Consider the following 21,480-nt stretch of genomic DNA (forward strand, 5'->3'; position numbering starts at 1 on the left):
CCAAATGGCATTGATGGCACTGAAGTAGCCCCAGCCTCCAGGCCAAGGGGGTGAAAACACTGATTTCAACTAAGTTGTAACTTAGTCCAGTTCCACACACTAGGACGGTGGTTCTTGATAGAGTAAGGATTATCAGTTCGTTCAGTTTGGGGTAAAGACTTAAAAGACATGGGCTTGCAAGATGGCTTGGAGGGGAGGTGTGCTTGCTGCCAAGCCTGAAGACTTGAGTTTGATTCCTGGGACCCACAAAGTGGACAGTGAAAACTGGCTCCAAGTTATCCTTGACTCTGGGGGAATACACCTCAGTGTAGAGCACGTGCCTGCCTCTCACAAGGCTCTGTCCTTAGCATCTTTTAAAAACATTTTTTAAAACAACACACACAACAGAGAAGAGTAGAGAAGAAAATCACATCAGGTGCCAAAAAAGTGTTTAAATAGGCTAGATGTCGGCTGGTGCGTATAGACCTAGGGAGAAGCTGATTCCACACTCAGCTGGCCAGAGGATGAAGGTAGAATTTGGTGTTTAGCACTTTGTTCAACAGCAAACCAATTGTGATTGGACACTATTTCCTATCAAAATCTGAAACTAGCCTGCTAAGAGAAGGTTTAGGATTTGTCCAGTAGGTACAGAGCAATGCTAGAAGCCTCGGAGACTGATTTCATCTCCTATTGCACAGAAGGGATGCACGCATGCACATTGCAAGAACTTACAAATGGTGCAAAAGTATAAATTGTAGTTGTTCTTCGATGTCTCAAGAACAGCAACTGTGTAGTGTCCTGTGTCACTTCAGCCTGCTCACTCTTTATACATTAGGGTAACTCGGTCTTCCCTGCAGGAGGTGAGGACGCTGCCGTGTGTGTTTTAAGTTGTTTAGGATCCCCTGACTTCTGCCCACTAGATGTAATAGTACCTTCCAAGCCATAACAATCAAAACCTCTCTAGATAGAAGTTTCCTTTAAGGGCAGAATTGACAGTGGATGAGAGTTATTCCTGTGCTTCTCTAGTTTGCTATCTGATGTGAATTTTTACTTCAAACAGAGCCATAGCGTTTACCACTTTGTGTCTTGCTTTGCCAAACTTAAAGGCAGCTCCTTGAGCCCACAGTCCCTTACTTTAAAAATGTGTTCTAGCTTTTCATAGTGGCACATTCTAATTCTAGCACTCAGGAAGCAGAGGCAGGCTTGATGTACACGCTGCATTCTAGGTCACCTAGGGCTATGTAGTAAGACCCTTGTCTTTAAAAGAAATTTTCTACAAAAATCACATATGTGTCTGTGATCTGCCTGGCCTGAAACTCACAGAGACTGGCCTGCCTCTGCCTTCCCACATGCTGGACTTGAGGGCCTGTGCCACCATGCTAAGCAGAAGTGGAATTTTTGTTCTGGGCTGAGAAGGCCTTACTTGAGATGGTGACTTGAAAGGCTTTGGCGAAAATCATGAAGCCATCTAGATTTCAAACATTCAATGAGAATATCCAATGCAAATGTCCTAAGGTAGGAGTGCGGCCTGTTTGTGTAGCAGAAAAGAGACCTGGGTTAGAGAAAGGAGTAGCAGATGCAGTCAGAGAAGTGGCTGCAGGCCGGACGAGGGAGGCCTGCGTGTCCTGTGGTAAAGTATGTGAGGTGAGGAGCAGTCAGTGGTGGGCTCTGAACTCGAGAACCACATCACACCCAGCAACCCCTTCATCCTCAGTGATGTCCCAGTGTGTGCCTGCTCTCAGTCAGCCACAGTGTGAGAAGAGTAATCCACAGACTGTAGAATCCTGAAGAGCAGTCATCAGCTGAGGCGAGAAGACTCAGAAAACATGGAGGTCTCATTCTGGTGTCTTTCAGATACCCAGGTAGAAATGACCTAGTGTTCAGCCTCGAAGAGCCTGAGTTTGCCCTGTATTCCCTTTGTGAGGTTAGAATGCTTTGACGTTCCTCTTGGGGGTGGGGGAGCCACTTGGAGAAGAGCTTATAGGAGTTGGTTCTCCCTTCCACCTCGCAGGTCGAGGCATGGAGCTCTCAGGTCTTTGGGGTTGGTACCAAGTGCCTCTGCGCACCAACCCACCCCCTTTCCTCTTTTGTTTGCTTTCGGTTTTTGTTTTTGTTTTTTTTTTTTTTTTTTTTAAGATTCAGTCTCTCTACATACCCTGTCTTTCTTAGAGCTCACTCCTGTCCCTGTCTCCCAAGAGTTGGGTGTAAAGGCATGCATGACCTTGTCTGGTCCTCTCTTTTATAAAAGTAAGTTTTGTTTTTATTCTATAAGATACCCATAGACATTTTTATATGAAAATTGTTGTGTTGTGGTGGTGTGCAGAAGGGGCTGCCATGGAAAAAGCATGAGAAAGAATGAAGGCAGCTGGTCTGGAGAGATAGCTCAACAGTGAAGAACACTTACTGCTTTTTTTTGGAGGTCCTGAGTTCAATCCCCAGCACCCACATGATGGTTCACAACTATCTATAATCGGATCTGATGCCCTCTTTTGGTGTGTCTGAAGACAGTAACAGATATGTATCACATATAGAAAGTTTTTTTTTTTTTTTTAAGAGCAGGCAGTAGTTAGGAGCAAAGATGGAACTTTGACAGGCAGTTATGAAAGGACTATAGCCCACAGTCACAGGAACTGAGTTGACCAGCAACTGCAGTGAGCTTGGAAGCATGCTCTATCCTAGTCTCTACTAAAGAGTACAAACCTGGCAATTGGTCAGTTTGAGCCTGTGAGACCCTTTGCAGCGGGTACACTAGAGCCCAGCCTGGATGCAGAGATGAAGTTGGTTTAAGGAAAGCCATGACTTCATATGCAAACCACAAAGTAATTTTAAGTGGTCAGAGAAAGAAATCTTTCTCTCTGATTTTCTCGGCAGTGACTGCCAATGACCCTGAGGACATTTAGGTCCCAGGTGCTAAAGGAGGGGTCTCCACAGAACTGAGTCAGATAGGGCCTGCACTATGCTTGCTGGTGGCTGCTACCCTGTTATTTTTCTCCTGTCGGAGTCCCTTTAATTGGCTCTTACAAAATATATGTCTCTTACTAAAGGCCTGGCTTCCTGATACCTTACAAAGCTCACATTGTGCCTGCCCCTTTTACAGGCAGTTGAGACTAGTCATGAGTTTTCAACTCTGCCTTCCAACTGTCACAGTGAAGTTATAAGGAAGTAACTGTTCACTTATTAGATGTGTCTGCCCATGTTTCTTTTGGCTTGCTGTTCCTTTCATTTAAGCTCTTTCCCTAGAACGCTACCCCAGGAAGACTTCTTCTACCCACAATCCTCTACATTTAAAATTGTACCTGGCAACTGGTAGGTACTTACTTAGTAACTTTTTAGAGTATTAAATCCCGGGACTGGGAGATGGCTCGGCAGTTAAGCACATACTGCTCTTACAGAAGACTCTACTTGGTTCCTAGGACCCATGTCAGGTAGTTCACAACCACCTCTAACTCCTGCTTCTGGTAGCCTCTTCTGACCTCAATAGGCAGTGCACACATGCACAAATGCATACATATACCCATAATTAAAATAAAAATAAATCACATTAAGTTCTGGATTTGTTTCTGTCTTTCTGTGTCTAGACATCTTTTTTTAAATAACCACAATGAGTTTATTGGGATAGTTCCCACTTATCTTGATTCAGGGGTTGTTGTTGCTTCCCCTTCCACAGGCTGGCGGAGAACAGTGGAGGCCAACACACAAGACTAGCATTTGTTCATGGCTAAAGACCTTGGGGGTATATAGTGTCCTGGACATCTCATAGTATGAACTGGGGCTCTGCAACAGGCCCTTGTATTTCTTCTGCTCTTGTGAAACAAGAAGCACATTTTATCCTGCTGGACTTGAATAAAATTTAGTGTGAATTGACTTAAGAACCAATCACTGTATAAATTCTACTTCTCCTTTTAATGACCTCATAGAAATGTCTGTAGAGTAAATTTTCTAAATCTTTGTTATTATTATTGTTAGAGTGAGGATCAAATGCCGTGGTACATGCAGAGATCAGAGGATAACTTTGTGAGTGGGTTCTCTACTTCCATCCTAAATAGATTCCAAGGATCAGATTCAGATTTCCAGGCTTGTGTGGCAAGCATCTTTACCTGAGCCATCTTTCCAGCCTAGTATATGGTAGTGTAGCCATTTCCTTATTAAAGATATTTCTAGGGGCTAGAGAGATGGCTCAGTGGTTAAGAGCACTGACTGTTCTTCCTGAGGTCCAGAGTTCAATTCCCAGCAACCACATGGTGGCTCATAACCATCTGTAATGGAACCTGATGCCCTCTTCTGGTGTGTCTGAAGACAGCTACAGTGTACTCATATATATAAAATAAATAAATCTTTTTTAAAGGTATGTCTACTTTTCGTTGTACTATAATTTATTGGGAAACACAATAGTAGAAGCTGGGTGTGTCAGGGTTAGGGACTCAAGACCATCCTGAGCTATAGAGAGAAGATTCCAGGCCTGTCTGGGCTAGATGGCAAATAATAGTAAAAGAGGTCCCTTCAAAAATAAATAGAAGCCGGGCGGTGGTGGCGCATGCCTTTAATCCCAGCACTTGGGAGGCAGAGGCAGGCGGATTTCTGAGTTCGAGGACAGCCTGGTCTGCAAAGTGAGTTCCAGGACAGCCAGGGCTATACAGAGAAACCCTGTCTCGAAAAACCAAATAAATAAATAAATGAGATAAAATGGGTTGTGTAAAAGACAAAGGGTCAGTTAGAAAATTCCACTGTCCAAAGATGGACACTCAAGAACAAGGAAAACAGTATCTACACGGGCCTCATCTGCAGACATGAAGCACCAAAACTTCTAAAATTAAAAGTGCTTTCTAAATGTACAGCAAAGGACAAAAATCCAGAAATGTCAAAACACAAGATTCTAAAAGCTTGGGGATAGCCTAGGTATCCAACCTAGGTAAGGTGTCAGGAGAGAACACAAATTTGGCCTCGTTGATAGACACTGAAGGTGTGGAGTTTGGTGGTGACAGTAAGTGCTATACTGAAGGAACTAAAGGAGCTTTGTACACAGACATCCATCTTTGTTTTTCTTTGTCATGCTTGAGACAGAGCCCAGGCCTTGCACATGCCAGGCAATCCTCAGTCAGCCCTAACTTCCTTCCTTCCTTCAAGTGTGAGGGTAGAAGAGAGGCCGTTCAGGTAATGCAAGGACTCCATCACCTCCTGTGCGCTTCCACTCTTCAGCAGTGAGCAAGGCAAGCTGCTCCATCTGCCCTGCGCTGCTCTGCTCTGGGGGCTTTAAGGAAAGCTTGCTCTAGAACCCTGTCACCCATGGACGTTCTGTGTGCTGCAGCCATGCATGCCATTGAGGAGGATGTGCTGGGATAAAGCATTCGTGGGCACCAGCCATCTCACAGTCTTACTTGTAAGGGTCTACAGATCTTGTCCTGTTGTCTGTCAGCCAGGGAGAGGCACAGCAGGATTGGTGGGGGCGGCAGCTTCTTCCCATGTTCCTCTATTTTCTGACTGACTGTCCTGCCTCAGTGGGATATTGGGTATATGCCAGTACACACTGTTGAAAGGTTGGTGAGATGGAATAGACAAAAAAAAGGGCTGAGAGGAGGCTTGCAGACTGAGATGTCTGGGTCATTAACAGCAAGCAGACCTGCTTGTCTTGAGCTGGGCTGTCAGTAATGCTATTCTTCTCACAGTGCTTCAGTCCTCCTGAAGTAAGATAACATTAGCTTGAAGTTAGTTTAGTATTGGAATTGGCACTAGAAGGCTACACCTCACCATGGCTTGGCTTCTGTTGGTGCCCATTAGGTTTCTTATGTAATTCGAGATGAAGTGGAGAAATACAATCGGAATGGAGTCAATGCCCTGCAACTGGACCCAGCACTCAACAGACTCTTCACAGCAGGTCGAGACTCCATCATAAGAATATGGAGTGTCAATCAGCACAAGGTAAGTAAGGCAGGAGCCGTGTGTTTGGGTTAACTCGCCTCTTGGACCAGTGGCTCTGTCTGATGGAACTCCTTTCCTCAGTCCCGGCTTTAATCTCTGAGCACTGGGCTTCTTAATATATTCTATAAAGACATCACCAGAGTTCTGTAAGCCTGTGAGAGAACGCCTCCAGGAAAGTTTCACAAGTATTTTTACTTAACTCAGGGCTGCCATAATTAGTTTGCTGTAAGAGTTTGCTGCCACAGCGGAGTAAAAGTATTCAGCTGGTGAGGAATGAGCACTTTCCGTGGGATTTTGGCTTAATTATGAACCCGAAAAGTCTCTTGATAATGGTGCTGAGAGTAGAAAAACACATGTTGAGTGTGTACTTTTACAAAAGTGACTAAGGACCTCACAGCACACTAGGGGCTTACTGGCTAATGTGGTAGATGTGAAGCTGCCGGGCTGCTCTCTCCTACTCCTGGGCCTTCCTCAGGCTCTGCTGCTGCTTGTGCAGTACGTCCTGGGCCTTGTGCATGCTGGCACGACAAGCACCCTGCCTCCACTCACCCACGCCTCAGTTTTGAAAGCCTCTTGCTTAAGCAGGGAGGGGCAGGTAAATGCATGGAAAGGGAGAGCTGCAGTCAAACGGGAGGGAGGGAGGGAGGGAGGGAGGGAGGGAGGGAGCTCTTGGGTTTGTGAAGGCTGCACTGTGAATGATGTAGAAAACAGTTTCTGGGGGCCATTTACTGACCTCTTAACTATGTGCCTTGTCCCCTCATGCTCACCCCAACCTGAATTGCCACAGTCCTTCTCAAGACTGTTAGCACTTGAGAATCCTGATGGCTAAATGGCCACTGTGGCAGTGAATCGAGCTCAGACTCACTTCAGACCCCTGGTGCCAGACCCTGTTTTCTAAGTCTGTCTTTTAGCCTGCTCTGCAACCAGTGTTCAGTGCAGAAAGAGGGTACTTGGCCACGGCTGCCAGGTAAGGTTTCGCCAGCGGGCTCAGTCCAGCAGGCATTGAGCTCTTGAGCAGATGAAGGCAGTGTCAAAAGTATGAAAGTAAGAACATGCATTTTTGTTTTCCTTTACACGCCATAGGGGCTCATGTTTGAATTAGACTATTGAGTTTTTGAGAGTTTGCAGTATTTTTAACAAATTGAGAGAAAATTAAAAGACCTTGCCTAGAAGAATCTGGCTATCAGGCTGACCTGCCCTCAAACATCTTTTTTTTTTTTTTTTGGTCTCTATGACAAATTGCATAGCCATGGTTCTTAGGCATGCAAAGAGCTATGCTCTTGCCTATGAAGTATATAAATGTGTCTGTTTGGGTGTGGGATGCAACTGACACTGTCTGTAAAAGGCGCTCTCATAGTTGAGCCAATGAATAGGAATCTGCTGCTGCTGCTGCAAGCATTGTGTCTCAGACCTCATAGTCTTCTCTGAAGGACAGGCAGCGCAGGGACTGAAAGGGTTACAGACAGCAGCTGGAAGCTAAAGCCCGTGCTTGTCTCCGTTTTCCCTTAGGCCAGACTAGTGAACCACAGGTACCACGGGGTCAGCTCTTCTGCCTCAGGTTTCCTGGGTCCTTTCTGTCCTGCACCCTGTTCCCCATAACGTACCTAGCCCAGAGCTTGTGACCTATGCCACCATTTGTAAGACAACCGTGGAAACCTAGACTTTTGTTACGGACGCTTTCCTGAAACAAACTACTTTCTGCATCAGCTCTCCAGAAGCATCTCCTATTTGGGGAAGTGTCACTCTGGATTTAAGTGTGATGGTGTGTCATATTAATAACGAATCTGAGCGTGGCTGAACTCTGTTGTGGGTTTTGCTCTCTGTCGTAAACTCTGTGATTTTCCATTTCAGCAAGATCCGTACATAGCATCTATGGAGCACCATACAGACTGGGTAAATGATGTCGTGCTCTGTTGCAATGGGAAAACGCGTAAGTTCCTCTCAGGCTTCTTACATCATAAAATTCTGTGTGATATATTTTTCATTTTTTTATGTAAGTTTTTTGTGTGTGCACATTTGGATGCGTTTGGATGCATTTGGAAGCCAGAGGTTGAAATCCGGTGTCTTCTTCTATCATGCTACACCGTAGTGTTTGTGACAAAGGCTCTCACTGATGTAGAATCCACTAATTTGCTAGATTGGCCAACTCCTGAGTTCCCAGGTCTGCTGCATTGGAGTTATAGTAGGTACAGGTGTGTGTTTCACACCCCAGCTTTTTATGTGGGTGCTAGAGATCCCTAATGCTGAGACAGGAGGCACTCAGTGGGCCATGCCTGTAAGACTTGATTAAAGCACAGCATAAATGGAGGAAAATGCATACTTGCTGACACTACAGTAAAGTATGACAGAGTGCTAGTTATATTAGTTATATATGACAGGTGCCTTCCTTTTAGTCATTCTACGTGATCACTACAGTTAGTGTTACACAAATTCTAGCTTAGATAAATAGACCCCCGTACTGTGCCTGCTTGAGTGTGCGTGCGTGCGTGGGTCTTTAGCATGACCTTTTTCTTATTTTGGTAAGCTTCATTTCTTGGTTCTGCAGTCTGAGTATTCTCAGGTAAACTAAGGACTTTTCACCTGGGAGATTAGGATAGTTCCTCCTGACTAATTAAAACCAACACTGTGTATGTGCATTCACATATCCCTTTAAGGCATTGTTGAGTAAGTTCTGGAAAGAACGTTTGAGCATGCATGTGTAAACAATTGTTTGAAGTAGCATCGTTTGCTGGAAGATAACCTTCAAGTTACAAGACATTCTCTTTGTCTCTTCTAGTAATTTCTGCTTCTTCAGACACAACAGTCAAAGTCTGGAATGCACATAAAGGGTTCTGCATGTCCACACTCAGGACGCATAAGGTAATGTCCACACTTTAGTCTTCCTGTCATGTTGGCGCTCAGTTCTTCCAACAGAGATCATAGTGTGCCTGTTCCGTTACAGGACTATGTAAAGGCCTTAGCGTACGCCAAGGATAAAGAGCTGGTAGCGTCAGCTGGGCTGGACAGACAGATATTCCTTTGGGATGTGAACACTCTGACGGCACTGACTGCCTCAAACAACACCGTTACAAGTAAGGCATTTGCACCAGCTCTGAAAACTATCTTAAGTTGTTAAAGACTGGTTCATACAACATCAGTGATATGTTTGCATTGAGACAGTGCTTTATATTTTGAGAGTTCTTCTGCATATAGCTTCTACCCTGAGAGTGATTGAACTGGGAACTAGCTCTCACTGTGCTATAAACTTAGTACTTTCTCCAGATGGATCCTGTCTAACCCATGAACATGTGTATGTGTTGGCTGCATGGCCAAAGTGTGGGTCCCTGCAGGTAGAAGAGTCTGTCTGTGTTATCACGCTCTGTCTCCCACAGCATACAAGGCATGTCCCTGCCCCAGACACACATAAATGATGCTCTTAGAAGGTGATACCTGGCCAGGCAAGCTCTTTTCTGACTTCAAAGTCTTGCTGAATTGACAAGCTTTTGAGTTAATGGCCACAATAAGACATACCCAGGGATGCTTCCAGTAACAGCTGAGAAGGGCTTTCAGAGTAAGAATCCAGCAATTCTGGAAAAGCCAGGGTGGGTAGGATGCTTCTAGGTGAAGTGTAGAGACACTCAGTGTGGCTGCTTGATAAACTTGGGTCAGGAATGCACACAGCTAGACTTAAAGTTCAACACTGCACTAGGCCAGCCTGTGGGAGCCTCCAGGCTGAGGCTCTGAGAACTTCTTATAGGAGCAGAGACTGTCCTAGCCTAGGCCAGAGGAGGTGTCCAAGACATAGTGGCTATGAAACTCGAGTGTGCGACTCCAGATGCTGCCATGGCGTGGCAACAGAGTTAGAATGACTGTCTGTTCCAGGAAGGGCAGGTGTTTATAACCGTCTTCAGTGTTGTTTTGCCAGAAGTATGCATAGATCTAAAAAGTGTCTTTCCCTTGTTCCCTTAGAGATTTTTTTGTTTGGTTGGTTTTGTTTGGTTGGTTTTTCAAGGATTAAGCAGGTACACTCTGTCTGCTATATCCTTGCTTGCTTAGTAAGACCTGCCTCTGAAATATGGAGCATCAAAGATGTGGGCTTAGTGACAGAGATTCTGCCCCAGGTGGACTTGCTTAGAGGCGTATGAGCATAGACATCATACTAGTGATAGTTAACCTTCGCTGAGTACATAGAGCAGGCATTTGTAAGCCCCTTGAGAGTGCTAACTCCCCACCTCGTGTATTTTTGTGAATCAGTTACTGAGGAAAGAGTTCTACATTGGCTTCCAAATCAAAGGGCATGGACATGCTTCTGGCTAAAAGCTTTGCGTTGGATTTTTGTTTGGGGTTTGGGTTGTTTGTTTAACCTGATTTGTATGTGAAATGTTGTTTTCATTTTGCATTTTCTTTGAATAATATAGTGACTTTGGTGGGTTCAAGCCCATCTTTGGAAATATACTGCTTATGTGGGTCAATTTTAAATGGCAGCACAACTCAATTTAACAGATATAATATTAAGCACTTGCACATACTCAATTTCAGGAAAAAAACCCACTAATTTTGGTGATACTGTTATTTGGAATTATCTCTGTTATAGATAGATTTCATTTTCTTAAAGTATGTGTAAAGATAGGATTTTTTTTTTCAAGTCAAATGTGTAAGCTTGTGATTTTTGCTGACAAGTTGCTGATTTTATTAACATTGAACTCCCTTTATCCTCAATAGCTTCTTCTTTAAGTGGGAACAAAGACTCCATTTATAGCCTGGCCATGAACCAACTGGGAACAATCATTGTATCAGGGTCCACTGAGAAGGTAAGAGAGGCCTGCCAGGATATCTGAACCAAGAAATGGAGTCATTGCATCTGTTCAGTTCTTAAACACATACACAGAGCTTAGTGAGGTGGCATGCAGAGTCTCAGCACTCAGGAGGCTGGGGCAGGATGATTGCTTGAATCTAATAAGAGTTCAAGACAGCCTGGGCAACACAACCAAATTCTTGTCTCAAAACAAACCAAAAAATAAAAATAATAAAACACCAGTCATTTTGTCTAGTGAGTGATAAAAGAAATATTAATTGCATGTGCATATAGTGATGGAGGCTGTGTAATTTTGGCATTAGAAAAGTATTCTCCAAACATTAGCAGCCATGGGCAACATACACTGGCTACAGCAGCGTTTCCTCTCCAGAATGTAATAGTTGGCATTTGATATGAAAGTTGGGTGCTTTCAAAAGCTGGGTGTGTCTAATCTGGCTTATCTAATACTCTGTAAAAACTGGCAGGTTCTGAGAGTGTGGGATCCAAGAACCTGCGCGAAACTCATGAAGCTGAAAGGACATACGGACAATGTGAAGGCCTTGCTGCTGCACAGGGACGGCACACAGGTAAGGGCCGTGTGCAGACTCAGCTTCTGCCCTCTAGGCATGGCTGGGGACGATGATTTGAACCATAAGATACATGTGTGGTTTACATCCTAATTTTCAGTGTTTAGTATACTAAATTGTGGCTCAGGTAGGAGCACTGTTGTTCTTGCAGAGCACTGGAGTTCTGTTCCCTCACATGGGTCTGGAGTTTATAACCTTCTGTAACTCCAACTCTAGGAGCATCCAGTTCTCTCTTGGCCTCTGTACAGGCAGATGTGGTGCTAGAGAAGGAACTGAGAGTTCTACATCTTAATCTGCAGGCAGCAGTAAGAGTCTGTGTTCCACTGCATAGAAGACCCCCCAAAGCCCGCCCCCACAAGTGGCACACTTCCTCCAGCAAGGCCACACCTCCTAGTAGTGCCACTCCTTGTGGGCCATCCATTCAAATATGGGAGTCTATGGGGACACTCCTACTCAAATTCCACAGGCAGTTTTGTTGTCTGTCGCTATGTTTTATGAAGTTTAAGTCTCTAGCAGTGGTCTCAGAAGCCTAATGCTCTTCCTGTCCACTGTAGTCTGCGTCATTTCTTTGAGTTGTAATGTGCGTCTGTGTGAGGTGATTTAACTATCAGATGCAAAGCCCTCAAAATCAACTGCATTTGCTCTAAGCCTTGATGGCAACAGGGCTCAGTTCTAAAAGCTACCTGTTGGATCTTAAGATGCAGTTATCTGCCACCCACAGGGTTTTTCTGTTCACTCAAATCCCAAACCTATCTTAGGGGTCTGAGATCCCAGCATCAGGCAACTTCTCCAGTAGTAACCTGGTCTGCGTCTTTGCTTTCTCCCTGCTTGTAGCTGTGCAGTCTGCATCTGGTCCTTAACTGTTGCACAGTATTAAGCTATGTGGACTTTCATAACACTATCTTGGCCAGACCTTGCTCTCTGTAGACATATGTTCTAGGATGAAGGATTGGAGCTTTCCTAAGAGTGTTGCCACCTCAGAGGAGTATCTTCTACATAGAGAGCCCCTCCTTGGGCCTGTCCCATGTCCCGGCCCCCGCACACCCAGGTTGGGTCAGTTCTTCTCTTGTGAGCTAGTTAAAAGAGGGGATTAAATTTCCAGTGCTCCTAACAGTCTGTGAGGAAGCTTTCTAGTCTGCTCATTTCATTAAACCTCTCTACAGTTTGACAGGCTCACTGGCCCAGAGCAGTGCCATCAGACCGAGACCATGGGAGTTGCCCAGGAGCCTGCTGGACCTGTTGGTTAACCCTGCTATACTTTTGCCTGCTTAGGTCTGGATGGGGCCTAAGAGTTTATGGTTTTACTAAGTTCTTAGAGAAGATGCTAGTTCTGAGATCACAACCACCTTATTATCTTCAGCTGCTTTCAGACTCTGCCTACCTCAGTAATCGATCTTCCATACATAGCTCATCATTAGTGTTTACAGAACCAGCAGGCAGCTGGATAGAGAGGACAAGGGCATGTTGGCTCTGGTGTCCCCTGCTGGAGCACACCTGTTGGGTTTGCTCATCTCAGACTGGCTTGCTCCCAGAAGCACCTCACCTTATTTCCTTTGTTCACAGTGCCTCTCTGGGAGTTCTGACGGGACCATTCGCCTGTGGTCCCTTGGCCAGCAGAGATGTATAGCAACATACCGAGTCCATGATGAAGGTGTTTGGGCCCTACAGGTCAACGATGCCTTTACACATGTATATTCTGGAGGACGAGACAGGAAAATCTACTGCACAGACCTAAGGAACCCTGACATTCGGGTACTGATTTGTGAAGAAAAAGCACCAGTTCTCAAGGTGTGTTGAGTTTTTGAGTTTCCCAACTGAGGTTGTGAGCTTTGGGTATGTACAGCAGAATCTGCAGTAAATATGAACCAGATAATGGGGTCAAGAAGACCCTCTGTCCTCAACAGGGTAGGGAGAGTCTTGGTGTAGACACGTTGTGATATCTGAAGTACCTCTCTGGGGCATGGATAACTTCCTGTTGATAAATTCTAGTGATGCTGTCAGGCATGCTGCAGAGTTTGCCTGGCTCTTCTGCCCTGCTCAGGGAAGAACACGAGCAGTTAGGGTGTCAGTGAACAGATAAGCGCACGCCTTTAATCCTAGCATTCAGGAGGCAGAGGCAGGTGGATTTCTGAGTTCGAGGCCAGCCTGGTCTACAGAGTAAGTTCCAGGACAGCAGGGCTACACAGAGAAACCCTGTCTCGAAAAGCCAAAAAAAAAAAAAAAAAAAGGTGTCAGTGTTAAGGCCTCCGCCTCAGCACTGAGGAATGGGAGGTCTCCTGAAGGAGGAGAGCCAGTTGCATCAGAGTGCAAACACACTGCCTCCCAGCAGACCTGGGGGAGTCAGGACAGATGGGAAGCATCTGCCAGGGACACAGAGGAAGCAGCCATGGAAGAGACTTGGTCATGTGAGCACTGCAGGTGCTGGCAGCTCTTGGCTGTGGATGGCAATATAAAGCAGGCAGCCCCGGGTACCTATATGTTGAAGACAATCACTGAGAATTCCTGGTAGCCAAGAGTCAAGAAATGCCACTCTAGCTGCAGTCTCCTGATGTTAGAAGAAGAGTGGTTCCATTCGAGCATAAATATATGTCTTACATTCAATGTACAGCATTTTGAAAGGACCAGAGGGCATGTGGTGATGTGATCCTGGGAGCCTATCCCCCAGGGGTGGGCTAACTTCATATCCACTGTATTAGGATTTTTTTTTCTATAAGCATTCTCAAAAAAAGGAAGAAATTTATTTCCTCATTAAGAATGTAAGCTAAGCATGGTGGCCACCAAAGGCTAACTTCAAAGGCACAGCAAGAACCTATCTCAGAAAAGTGCACAGACACACACACAGAGTAAAAACTAGAATAGCAGAAGCAGAATGCTGCTTTTGTTTCAGAAAGTCCTTGTCCTTTTGGCTGTGCCCGCTTAGGTCTCAACAGTTAACCTCATTTAAAACTGTGAGCCAGCTGCACACGTGCACATACACAGGAGCAGCTGCAAGTAGCTTTCTGGTGGGAGGGTGCTCACCTACCATTCAGCCTCTCCAATTCTGCAAGACGCGACTCCTTTGGTGACTGCTTTCCCTGTGCGTCTACAGCTTACTGCTGCAAGCCTGGTGCAGGTGGTGTACAGGTGTTGACAAAGGAGTGATGTACCTTGATGTTTCACGTGCTAATAATTCACCTCTGGGCCAACAGCTCAGTTATCAGCCCTTGACAAAGAAGACTTTTGTGTTTGGTTTTTAGATGGAACTTGACAGATCAGCAGATCCCCCTCCTGCAATCTGGGTTGCAACAACAAAGTCCACAGTAAATAAGTGGGTAAGTGCATGACCGTGCTTGTGACAAGTCCGTAGACATGGTTGGCTTGCTATCTCAGACATGCCAGGTACCAGCAGCAGAGGTTCATTGTGGCCCCATCCACATTCCCATGGGAATGCAGGTGTAATCCCAAGAGTGGGAGTAACCCTGACATTGGTGGGCAAAATGAAGCTGCTTTTTCTTTGTTACCAGCTAGGATATGTGCTTGATGTACTTAGAACAGTGCTGCCTGACTAAACCAGTCAGTGTCAGACAGCTTCTGACCTTAAAATACTGCACCTGAGAATAGGCAGTCCAGCTGGACTCCTGCCTGGGAGACTGACAGATGGGAGTGCTGCATGTTCAAGGTCAGCCTGAGCTACATAGCAAGACACTGTTTCTGTTAAACACACAAAAAGAATGAAGCAGACAGTCCACATACCCATTTTTCTGAAGGTAATAGAACAGGAGGCTGGCTTCTGACTTCCTGCCTTTCTCCAAGTTGTGGAAAGCAGGGTCAGTAGATATAGATTGGGCAGTTAGGTCCTCATAGCACCAGCTCCTTACTTAAGGAGCTCAGCTTTCTTATGTTGCTGACTCTGGGAGCTAGGGGGAGGGAGGGTTTGTGTGCAGGTCAGCTTCACAACTTCTGTGAGTGCCTTTGTGTCTGTCAGTTACAATCTTAACTGGAATAGTGCCTTGCTTTAGGGCTGTCTTAGTTACTGTTCTGTTGCTGTGATAAAACGTGAAGGCACTTTACAACAGAAAGCATTGAATTGGGTACTAATCAGGAGATTAGTCCATGACCATCATGGTGGGGAATGTAGTGGCAGACAGGTATGGCGCTGGGGCAGTAGCTCAGAGCTCACAGCTGGTCCAGAAGTTGCAGGCAGGCAGAGTGTGGGCCTGGCATAAGCTTTTAAAGTCACAAGGTGCCCCTCAGTGACACTTTTGTTCCTACAAAATGACACCTCTTAATCTTTCAAAAATTCAAATATATGAGCCTGTGAGAGCCATTCTCATTCAGAGTACCACAGAGCCTTGTGGGTTTGCTCTTTGTTTGTTTGGGGATAGTTGTAAGTTTTTCTTTTTAAGAAAGCTCAACATTCTCTCCTTAAGACTTGTTGGGGATTTCTTGCTGGTTGACTCAGTGGCTTCCTGCTGTGATTGGGTATGTCTCATGTACCTGTGATAACTCAACATTTACTAGTTCTACAGCTATAACATTCTCAACTCTTGACAAGCCTGGAGAACATAAAATGCTGAAATTATTAATTTTGTTCCTTTAGACACTGAAGGGAATTCATAATTTTCGAGCCTCTGGTGATTATGACAATGATTGTACAAACCCCATAACGCCCCTCTGCACACAGCCCGACCAAGTTATTAAAGGTAAGAAGGCCCCAGGCAAGCAGACTTTAATGAGGTTACAGTTAATGAGCATGATGACTTTCAAAGTGGCGGCCTTTCTTTAAATGCAGTGCTGCTATAGACAAAAGCCCAGTAACCTGTGCTTGCTTTTAGCACAAGAAAATGATGGTAAGAGATGAGAAGGGTTTTTAAGAACGTGTTTGATGTATTCTTTGACTGCTTCTGCCATGTGTATCGCGCGTCGTCATCATCATACCTATTCCCAGGTCATCTCTTCTGGTCCCTTCACACCTCCTCAGCATGTCCCCTCCTACCTTCATGAGTGATTTTTAAATAACCGACTGGGTCCCATCAGTGCTGTCCATATGCACAGGAGTGTGGGGCCCACAGGCCACCTACCAGCAGTCACAAGAAATGAGTTTTTGATTGATTTTTTTTTTTTTAATTAATGGCTATTGGTGGTACAGATGAGGGCTTGCATGGGGTGCTTCAGTACATGCATGTATAGCGATGAGGTCCGTTCTCCCAGACCTAAGGGTTGCTTTCTGAGTGAGTGAGAACCTTGGTGCTCTGTGTGTCCGCCTGTGTCTGATGCACTGTCTTCAGCTGTTTGCTGCAAACAGGACAGGACACCTTTTGCATTCGGTATACAAAAGGGCTGCCTTTATAACTGTGTATTGTGACACTAGTCTCTTGTTCATATTCTACCCTACAACACAGTAGCCAGGGTAAAATATCTTTAATCTTGTCTGGGCACAAGCCAGATGTCAGCTTTAAAAGGGGGTGGAGTTGCGTTTAACGTTTGCACTTAGGACTAGAATCCTGCCTGACACATTGATCTGGAGCACTTAGCCACCTCCGGATAAGACACGGTTGAGGAGGTGCAGAGGAAGGGAAGGCTGGAGTAGAGGCCAGGCTGGCAGGCTGGCTCAGCACTTGCTGCTCAGTCCGCACAGCTCCGCTCCTCTCCCCAAAACCCACGTAAACAGAGAAGGGGAGGGGAGAACCAACTCCGTGACAGTGAGGAGTACTAGTCTTTTTTTCTTTTTTCTTTTTTCTTTAATATTTTTTATTACATATTTTCCTCAATTACATTTCCAATGCTATCCCAAAAGTCCCCCATACCCTCCCCCCCAGTCTTTTTGTCTTTTGCCAGTTGTTTTTTTTTTCCTCCTTTAGGGGGCGCTAGTATTATTCAGTGCCACATCCTAAATGACAAGCGACACATATTAACCAAAGATACGAATAACAATGTGGCGTACTGGGATGTATTGAAGGTGAGTGCCTGTTGTGTCCTCTGTTTCCCTTAGTTTTCCTCCTCTGTACATGATAATATTTATTTACAGTAATACTTTATTTGGAGGTGGATATTTTTGGATATAGGATGGTATGTATGGTAGTAGCTAACCTTTTTAAGCATGTAAACCATTTCCCTGGCCACTGTATTACAAATCATATCGAACACTGCTTTATTTTGGAAGGTTCTCATCATTATGCTATGGGCATTTAGGCTGGATCATTCACTGAGTGTAAGGAGAGCCATTCTGTCCTGTCCTTTCTTTTACAAAAGGGTCCCATGGTAACTGGGAGGATCCAGAAAAGCCCTAACCATCAGCAAAACTGCTTGACTCTTCCCAGACTGCGCCCTCCCCATCACTGAGTGTCTCCACGGTACCCAAGAGTCTTGCCATGCTGTGTCTCTAGTTAAACTAGCAGGCTGGGGCTGCCTGTGGTCCTGTTCCCTGGTCTTGCTCTGTTAGCTGCACTCAGTAGAACCCTGCTGTCTGAATGGGATAGAGTTCTATTTGGTGAGGCTCCAGGGTATGTGTGTCATGGTTGTCATCTCTACAAAAAACGGCTTCCCATGTCTGGATATGAACCTTGAAAGTCCTGAGGTCACATGATCTGGTATAATAAGCCTAACAGGGTAAAGAAGAAGTCAAGGAAGTTTGGGGACATGAAGGAGAGGGCAGAACTGTGTTCTAGTCTGTAGCCACATGACCTGCTGGACTTACCGAAACCTGTGGCCTCAACCCAGAAATGAGGGGAACCCATTCTCTGGTGATGTCAAGGACATATTTCAGAACCATGCAACACAGGGCTCAGCATATAGGAATCTGCTACAACGAGATGGGTGGGAAACAAAAGAAAGACAACGGAGACTGTGAAGGAGAGGAAGGCGTGAGGATGAGTCCTGCGCTTCTGTTGTGGACTGAAGTGATAGAGGCAGACGACGACAGCCCAGCTATCAGGAAAATGGTGCATGTGAGTTTATCTTGCTAGGTGGACACCTGTGCAGGCTATAAACACACAGCAGCCCTCAGCGTGGGCATTACAGATGATGTCTTGAGGATTGTCAGGATTTCCAAGAAGCAGGACTAGGAAGAGGGTAAACTGAGCCATCATTCTTGTCAAGGATTTTAGGAGGAGGCCACCAGTGTGTGAGTGATAAAGATGGGTAAGAAAACCAGAAGCCAGTGACAGCTCAAGGACAAGTGAGGGTTTCAGAAAGGAGCTGAGTTAATGAGAGCCATGAGAGTGGACTCTGGCACGAGCCCTGCAGGCAGGAGCCAGTGGGTTCAGTGTTAACGGCAATGAAGAAAGAAACTGTCTTGAAGTCACTGGATTACAGGAGTTAGGTAGAGAGGGGGGGTAGTTGGGAAAGGGTTAGGAGCAAGATCCAAGGAGAGGCTGTTTTTACTCTGTGGGCTGTGTGTGTGTGTGTGCGCGCGCGCTCAGGTGTGTTTAGGGTGGAAGAATTTGAAACTGTTTGACTATTCCTAAGAGGAATCCATTGGAGTGGGGACTGTCAGTATGTAAGTCTCCCAGGGAAGACCCGAACATAACCAGAGGGCACCTTTCCCCCCAACCCCTCTGGGAGGAGGAAAAAAGGGAGTTTCTGTCTAGGCTTGCTTACGTATTCACATGCACGCACACTTCCAGGTAGCAGTAATGGTCCAATTGTGGCTGGAGACAGTGATTTTATGGTGACAGATACAATGGAGATCTGAGGGGCAATATGCCATCTGTGACTGCATTTGAATGGAGCAGGGCTTGGGTTTCCAGAGAGTTAGGGGAAAATGGTCTGGGGGTGCCAGCTAGGACCAAGGAATATGTGTGTGGTGCAGTAAATGTCATAAGCTTCGGGAAATGGGCGTCTCCTGTGATTTGGGTATGTTACAGTGGTGTATGCTTTCCTTGGGACATTATGGAGCTATAGGATGCGGGAGAGGTCATGTTTACCTGTGAGGAGATTACTGGGGTACTAAAAGCCATGCTAGTGTTGAACTGAGCACTAGGGAGAAACTGTGTTGGTGTTCAGCACTAAAGAGCTATAAGTGGAAACTACCCTAGCACCAAAGATGCTTAAGATGTTTAAGGTTTTGGGGAAGTACTACATTTTTAGAATGAGAGGTGTTCAGAAGTCTTTTTTTTTTTTTAAGGATTGTTTAAATTGTGTATGTATGCCTGTTTTGCCTTCATGCATGTGTTTACCAGGTACCTACATAGGTCAGAAGAGGTAATTAGATTCCCTGGAACTGAAATTATATAGTTCTGAGCCACCATATAGTATTGTACTGGGAATTAAATTTGGGTCTTCTGCAAGAATAAGTGTTCTTAACCACTGAGCCATCCCTCCAGCCATAGAAGTATTAAGGTGGTCAGGAGAGGAAAGCTCTCCGTTAGTCCCTGAACCAGCTGTTGTCCGAAAGAAACTTAGCGCTCGATAAGCAAGCCCTTCTAACCATGTTTCTTGGTTACTTTTCTCCCTTTTGTTTTGAAATTTACTTGATGGTGCTTCTAGCTGAGTGTTAGAAACTTAGTATTAGAAAAATTAAATTACAGCCACATCCCCTAGAAAAGATTGTTTTCAGTTTTAAAAAGATGAAGCGGTTTTTTTTCTTTATGTGTATGAGCATTTGCCTGCACATATGTCTGTGCATCATACCTGTGCCTGGTGCCAGGGAGATAAGAAGAGGGCACCAGATTCCTGAACCTGGAGTAAGTGGATGGTTATGAGGCTGGTGGCCACTGCAGCTGAACCCATTTCCTCTGCAGAAGCAACAAGTGCTCTTAACCACTGAGCCATCCCTCCCCTCACTAATTTAATAGTTTGCTAGCAGGTAGTTATGTGAAAGCCTTAGAATAAAAGAAGTTAGCTATGATATTTTTGAAGTATATTTTAGAATTATTTAAGCAAATGTGAAATTTGGAAGAATGAAGTTTCAGCCAGTTGGTTCCTTACTTCATCCTGACCATTGTGCTTTCTTACGCAGGCATGCAAAGTGGAAGATTTGGGCAAAGTGGACTTTGAAGATGAAATTAAGAAAAGATTTAAAATGGTGTATGTTCCAAATTGGTTCTCAGTAGACCTAAAAACAGGGGTGAGTTAGGCAATCAGTATTTATGTGATTTTGGATAGTTGAAGATCCCCTCCATGTCCTGATTATTCTTAAGGAATTCGCTGTGTTTAAATGTGATATGTGCAGTTGCTTTGCCATCTTACTCTGCTGTCATTTAAGCCTGGCACTTGAGTAAAGCAAGCTGTAGCTGAATCCCAGGAGGCACGGCTTAGCCTTAGTCTGGTGTACGGATGCTGCAGGGTCAGGTGCTGGAGAGGAGGGGAGGGAGAGCGAGCTGCTGACACTGTGCCTCCAACAGATGCTGACCATTACCCTGGATGAGAGTGACTGCTTCGCTGCCTGGGTTTCTGCGAAAGATGCTGGCTTTAGCAGTCCTGATGGGTCAGACCCAAAACGTGAGTTAAGTGTCTTCAATTAAAGAAGGTGGCTGGTCATCTTTGGAAGTGCTCCCCACATCATGACTCTTACTGTCGTTTGTTTGTTTGTTTGTTTGTTTGTTTTGCTTCAAGACAGGGTTTCTCTGTGTAGTCCTAGCTGTCCAGGAACTCACTCTGTAGACCAGGCTGGCCTTGAACTCCGAAATCCACCTGCCTCTGCCTCCCGAGTGCTGGGCTGAGTTCTGGGTTTAAAGATGTACATCACCACTGCCCAAGCACATCCTGACACTGTATCTCACTAAGCACTCTTCTAAGAATTTGGTGTGTAACAATCCAACATGTGTACAAATACAAGGTTGCTGGCTTTAGGGGAGTATATCTGTGAATAACATCCTGTTATTTTGTTTTAAAGAATTGCTTAAGCCAGACATAGTGGCTCATGCCTGTAATCCCAGCCCTTAGGAGGCTTAGGTTGGGTAACTGCCATGAGTTCAGGACAGCCTTAGCTACAATGTAAAACCCCTGTCTGCACAAGAAGGATAAAGAAGCCTGACTGCTGAACAGCAGGAGAGCGTTTCCTCTGCAGCTTCAGTTCTGAGATCAAACACCAAGAAGTTAAGGTTTCATTGCTGTGAAGAGACCATGTCAGCTCTTACAAAGGAAAACATTTCATTGGGGCTGGCTTATAGTATCAGAGGTTTAGACCATTATTATGTCAGCATGCAGGCAGACATGGTACTGGAGGAATGGAGGGTTCTACATCTTGATCCACAGGCAGCAAGGAGAGACTGTGTGTGTCACACTGGGTATACCTTGTACATA

General features: G+C 45.2%; 1 protein-coding gene across 2 annotated transcripts in view; it reads left to right on the plus strand.

Annotated features, from left to right (window-relative positions):
* Positions 1 to 21,480, plus strand: part of Wdr48 (WD repeat domain 48) — a 31,692-nt gene that overhangs the window by 1,637 nt on the left and 8,575 nt on the right. For both annotated transcript variants that reach the window (NM_026236.3, XM_006512246.3), the window contains exons 2-13: positions 5,755 to 5,895; positions 7,747 to 7,825; positions 8,672 to 8,754; positions 8,837 to 8,966; positions 10,597 to 10,685; positions 11,155 to 11,256; positions 12,820 to 13,044; positions 14,493 to 14,567; positions 15,836 to 15,938; positions 17,097 to 17,194; positions 20,195 to 20,302; positions 20,580 to 20,676. In NM_026236.3, the coding sequence (NP_080512.1) occupies positions 5,755 to 5,895; positions 7,747 to 7,825; positions 8,672 to 8,754; positions 8,837 to 8,966; positions 10,597 to 10,685; positions 11,155 to 11,256; positions 12,820 to 13,044; positions 14,493 to 14,567; positions 15,836 to 15,938; positions 17,097 to 17,194; positions 20,195 to 20,302; positions 20,580 to 20,676 (1,330 nt within the window). The remainder of the gene's footprint in view (positions 1 to 5,754; positions 5,896 to 7,746; positions 7,826 to 8,671; positions 8,755 to 8,836; positions 8,967 to 10,596; positions 10,686 to 11,154; positions 11,257 to 12,819; positions 13,045 to 14,492; positions 14,568 to 15,835; positions 15,939 to 17,096; positions 17,195 to 20,194; positions 20,303 to 20,579; positions 20,677 to 21,480) is intronic.

The sequence above is a fragment of the Mus musculus genome, chromosome 9, assembly GCF_000001635.26.
Source record: "Mus musculus strain C57BL/6J chromosome 9, GRCm38.p6 C57BL/6J".
NCBI classification, from domain to species: Eukaryota; Metazoa; Chordata; class Mammalia; order Rodentia; family Muridae; genus Mus; species Mus musculus.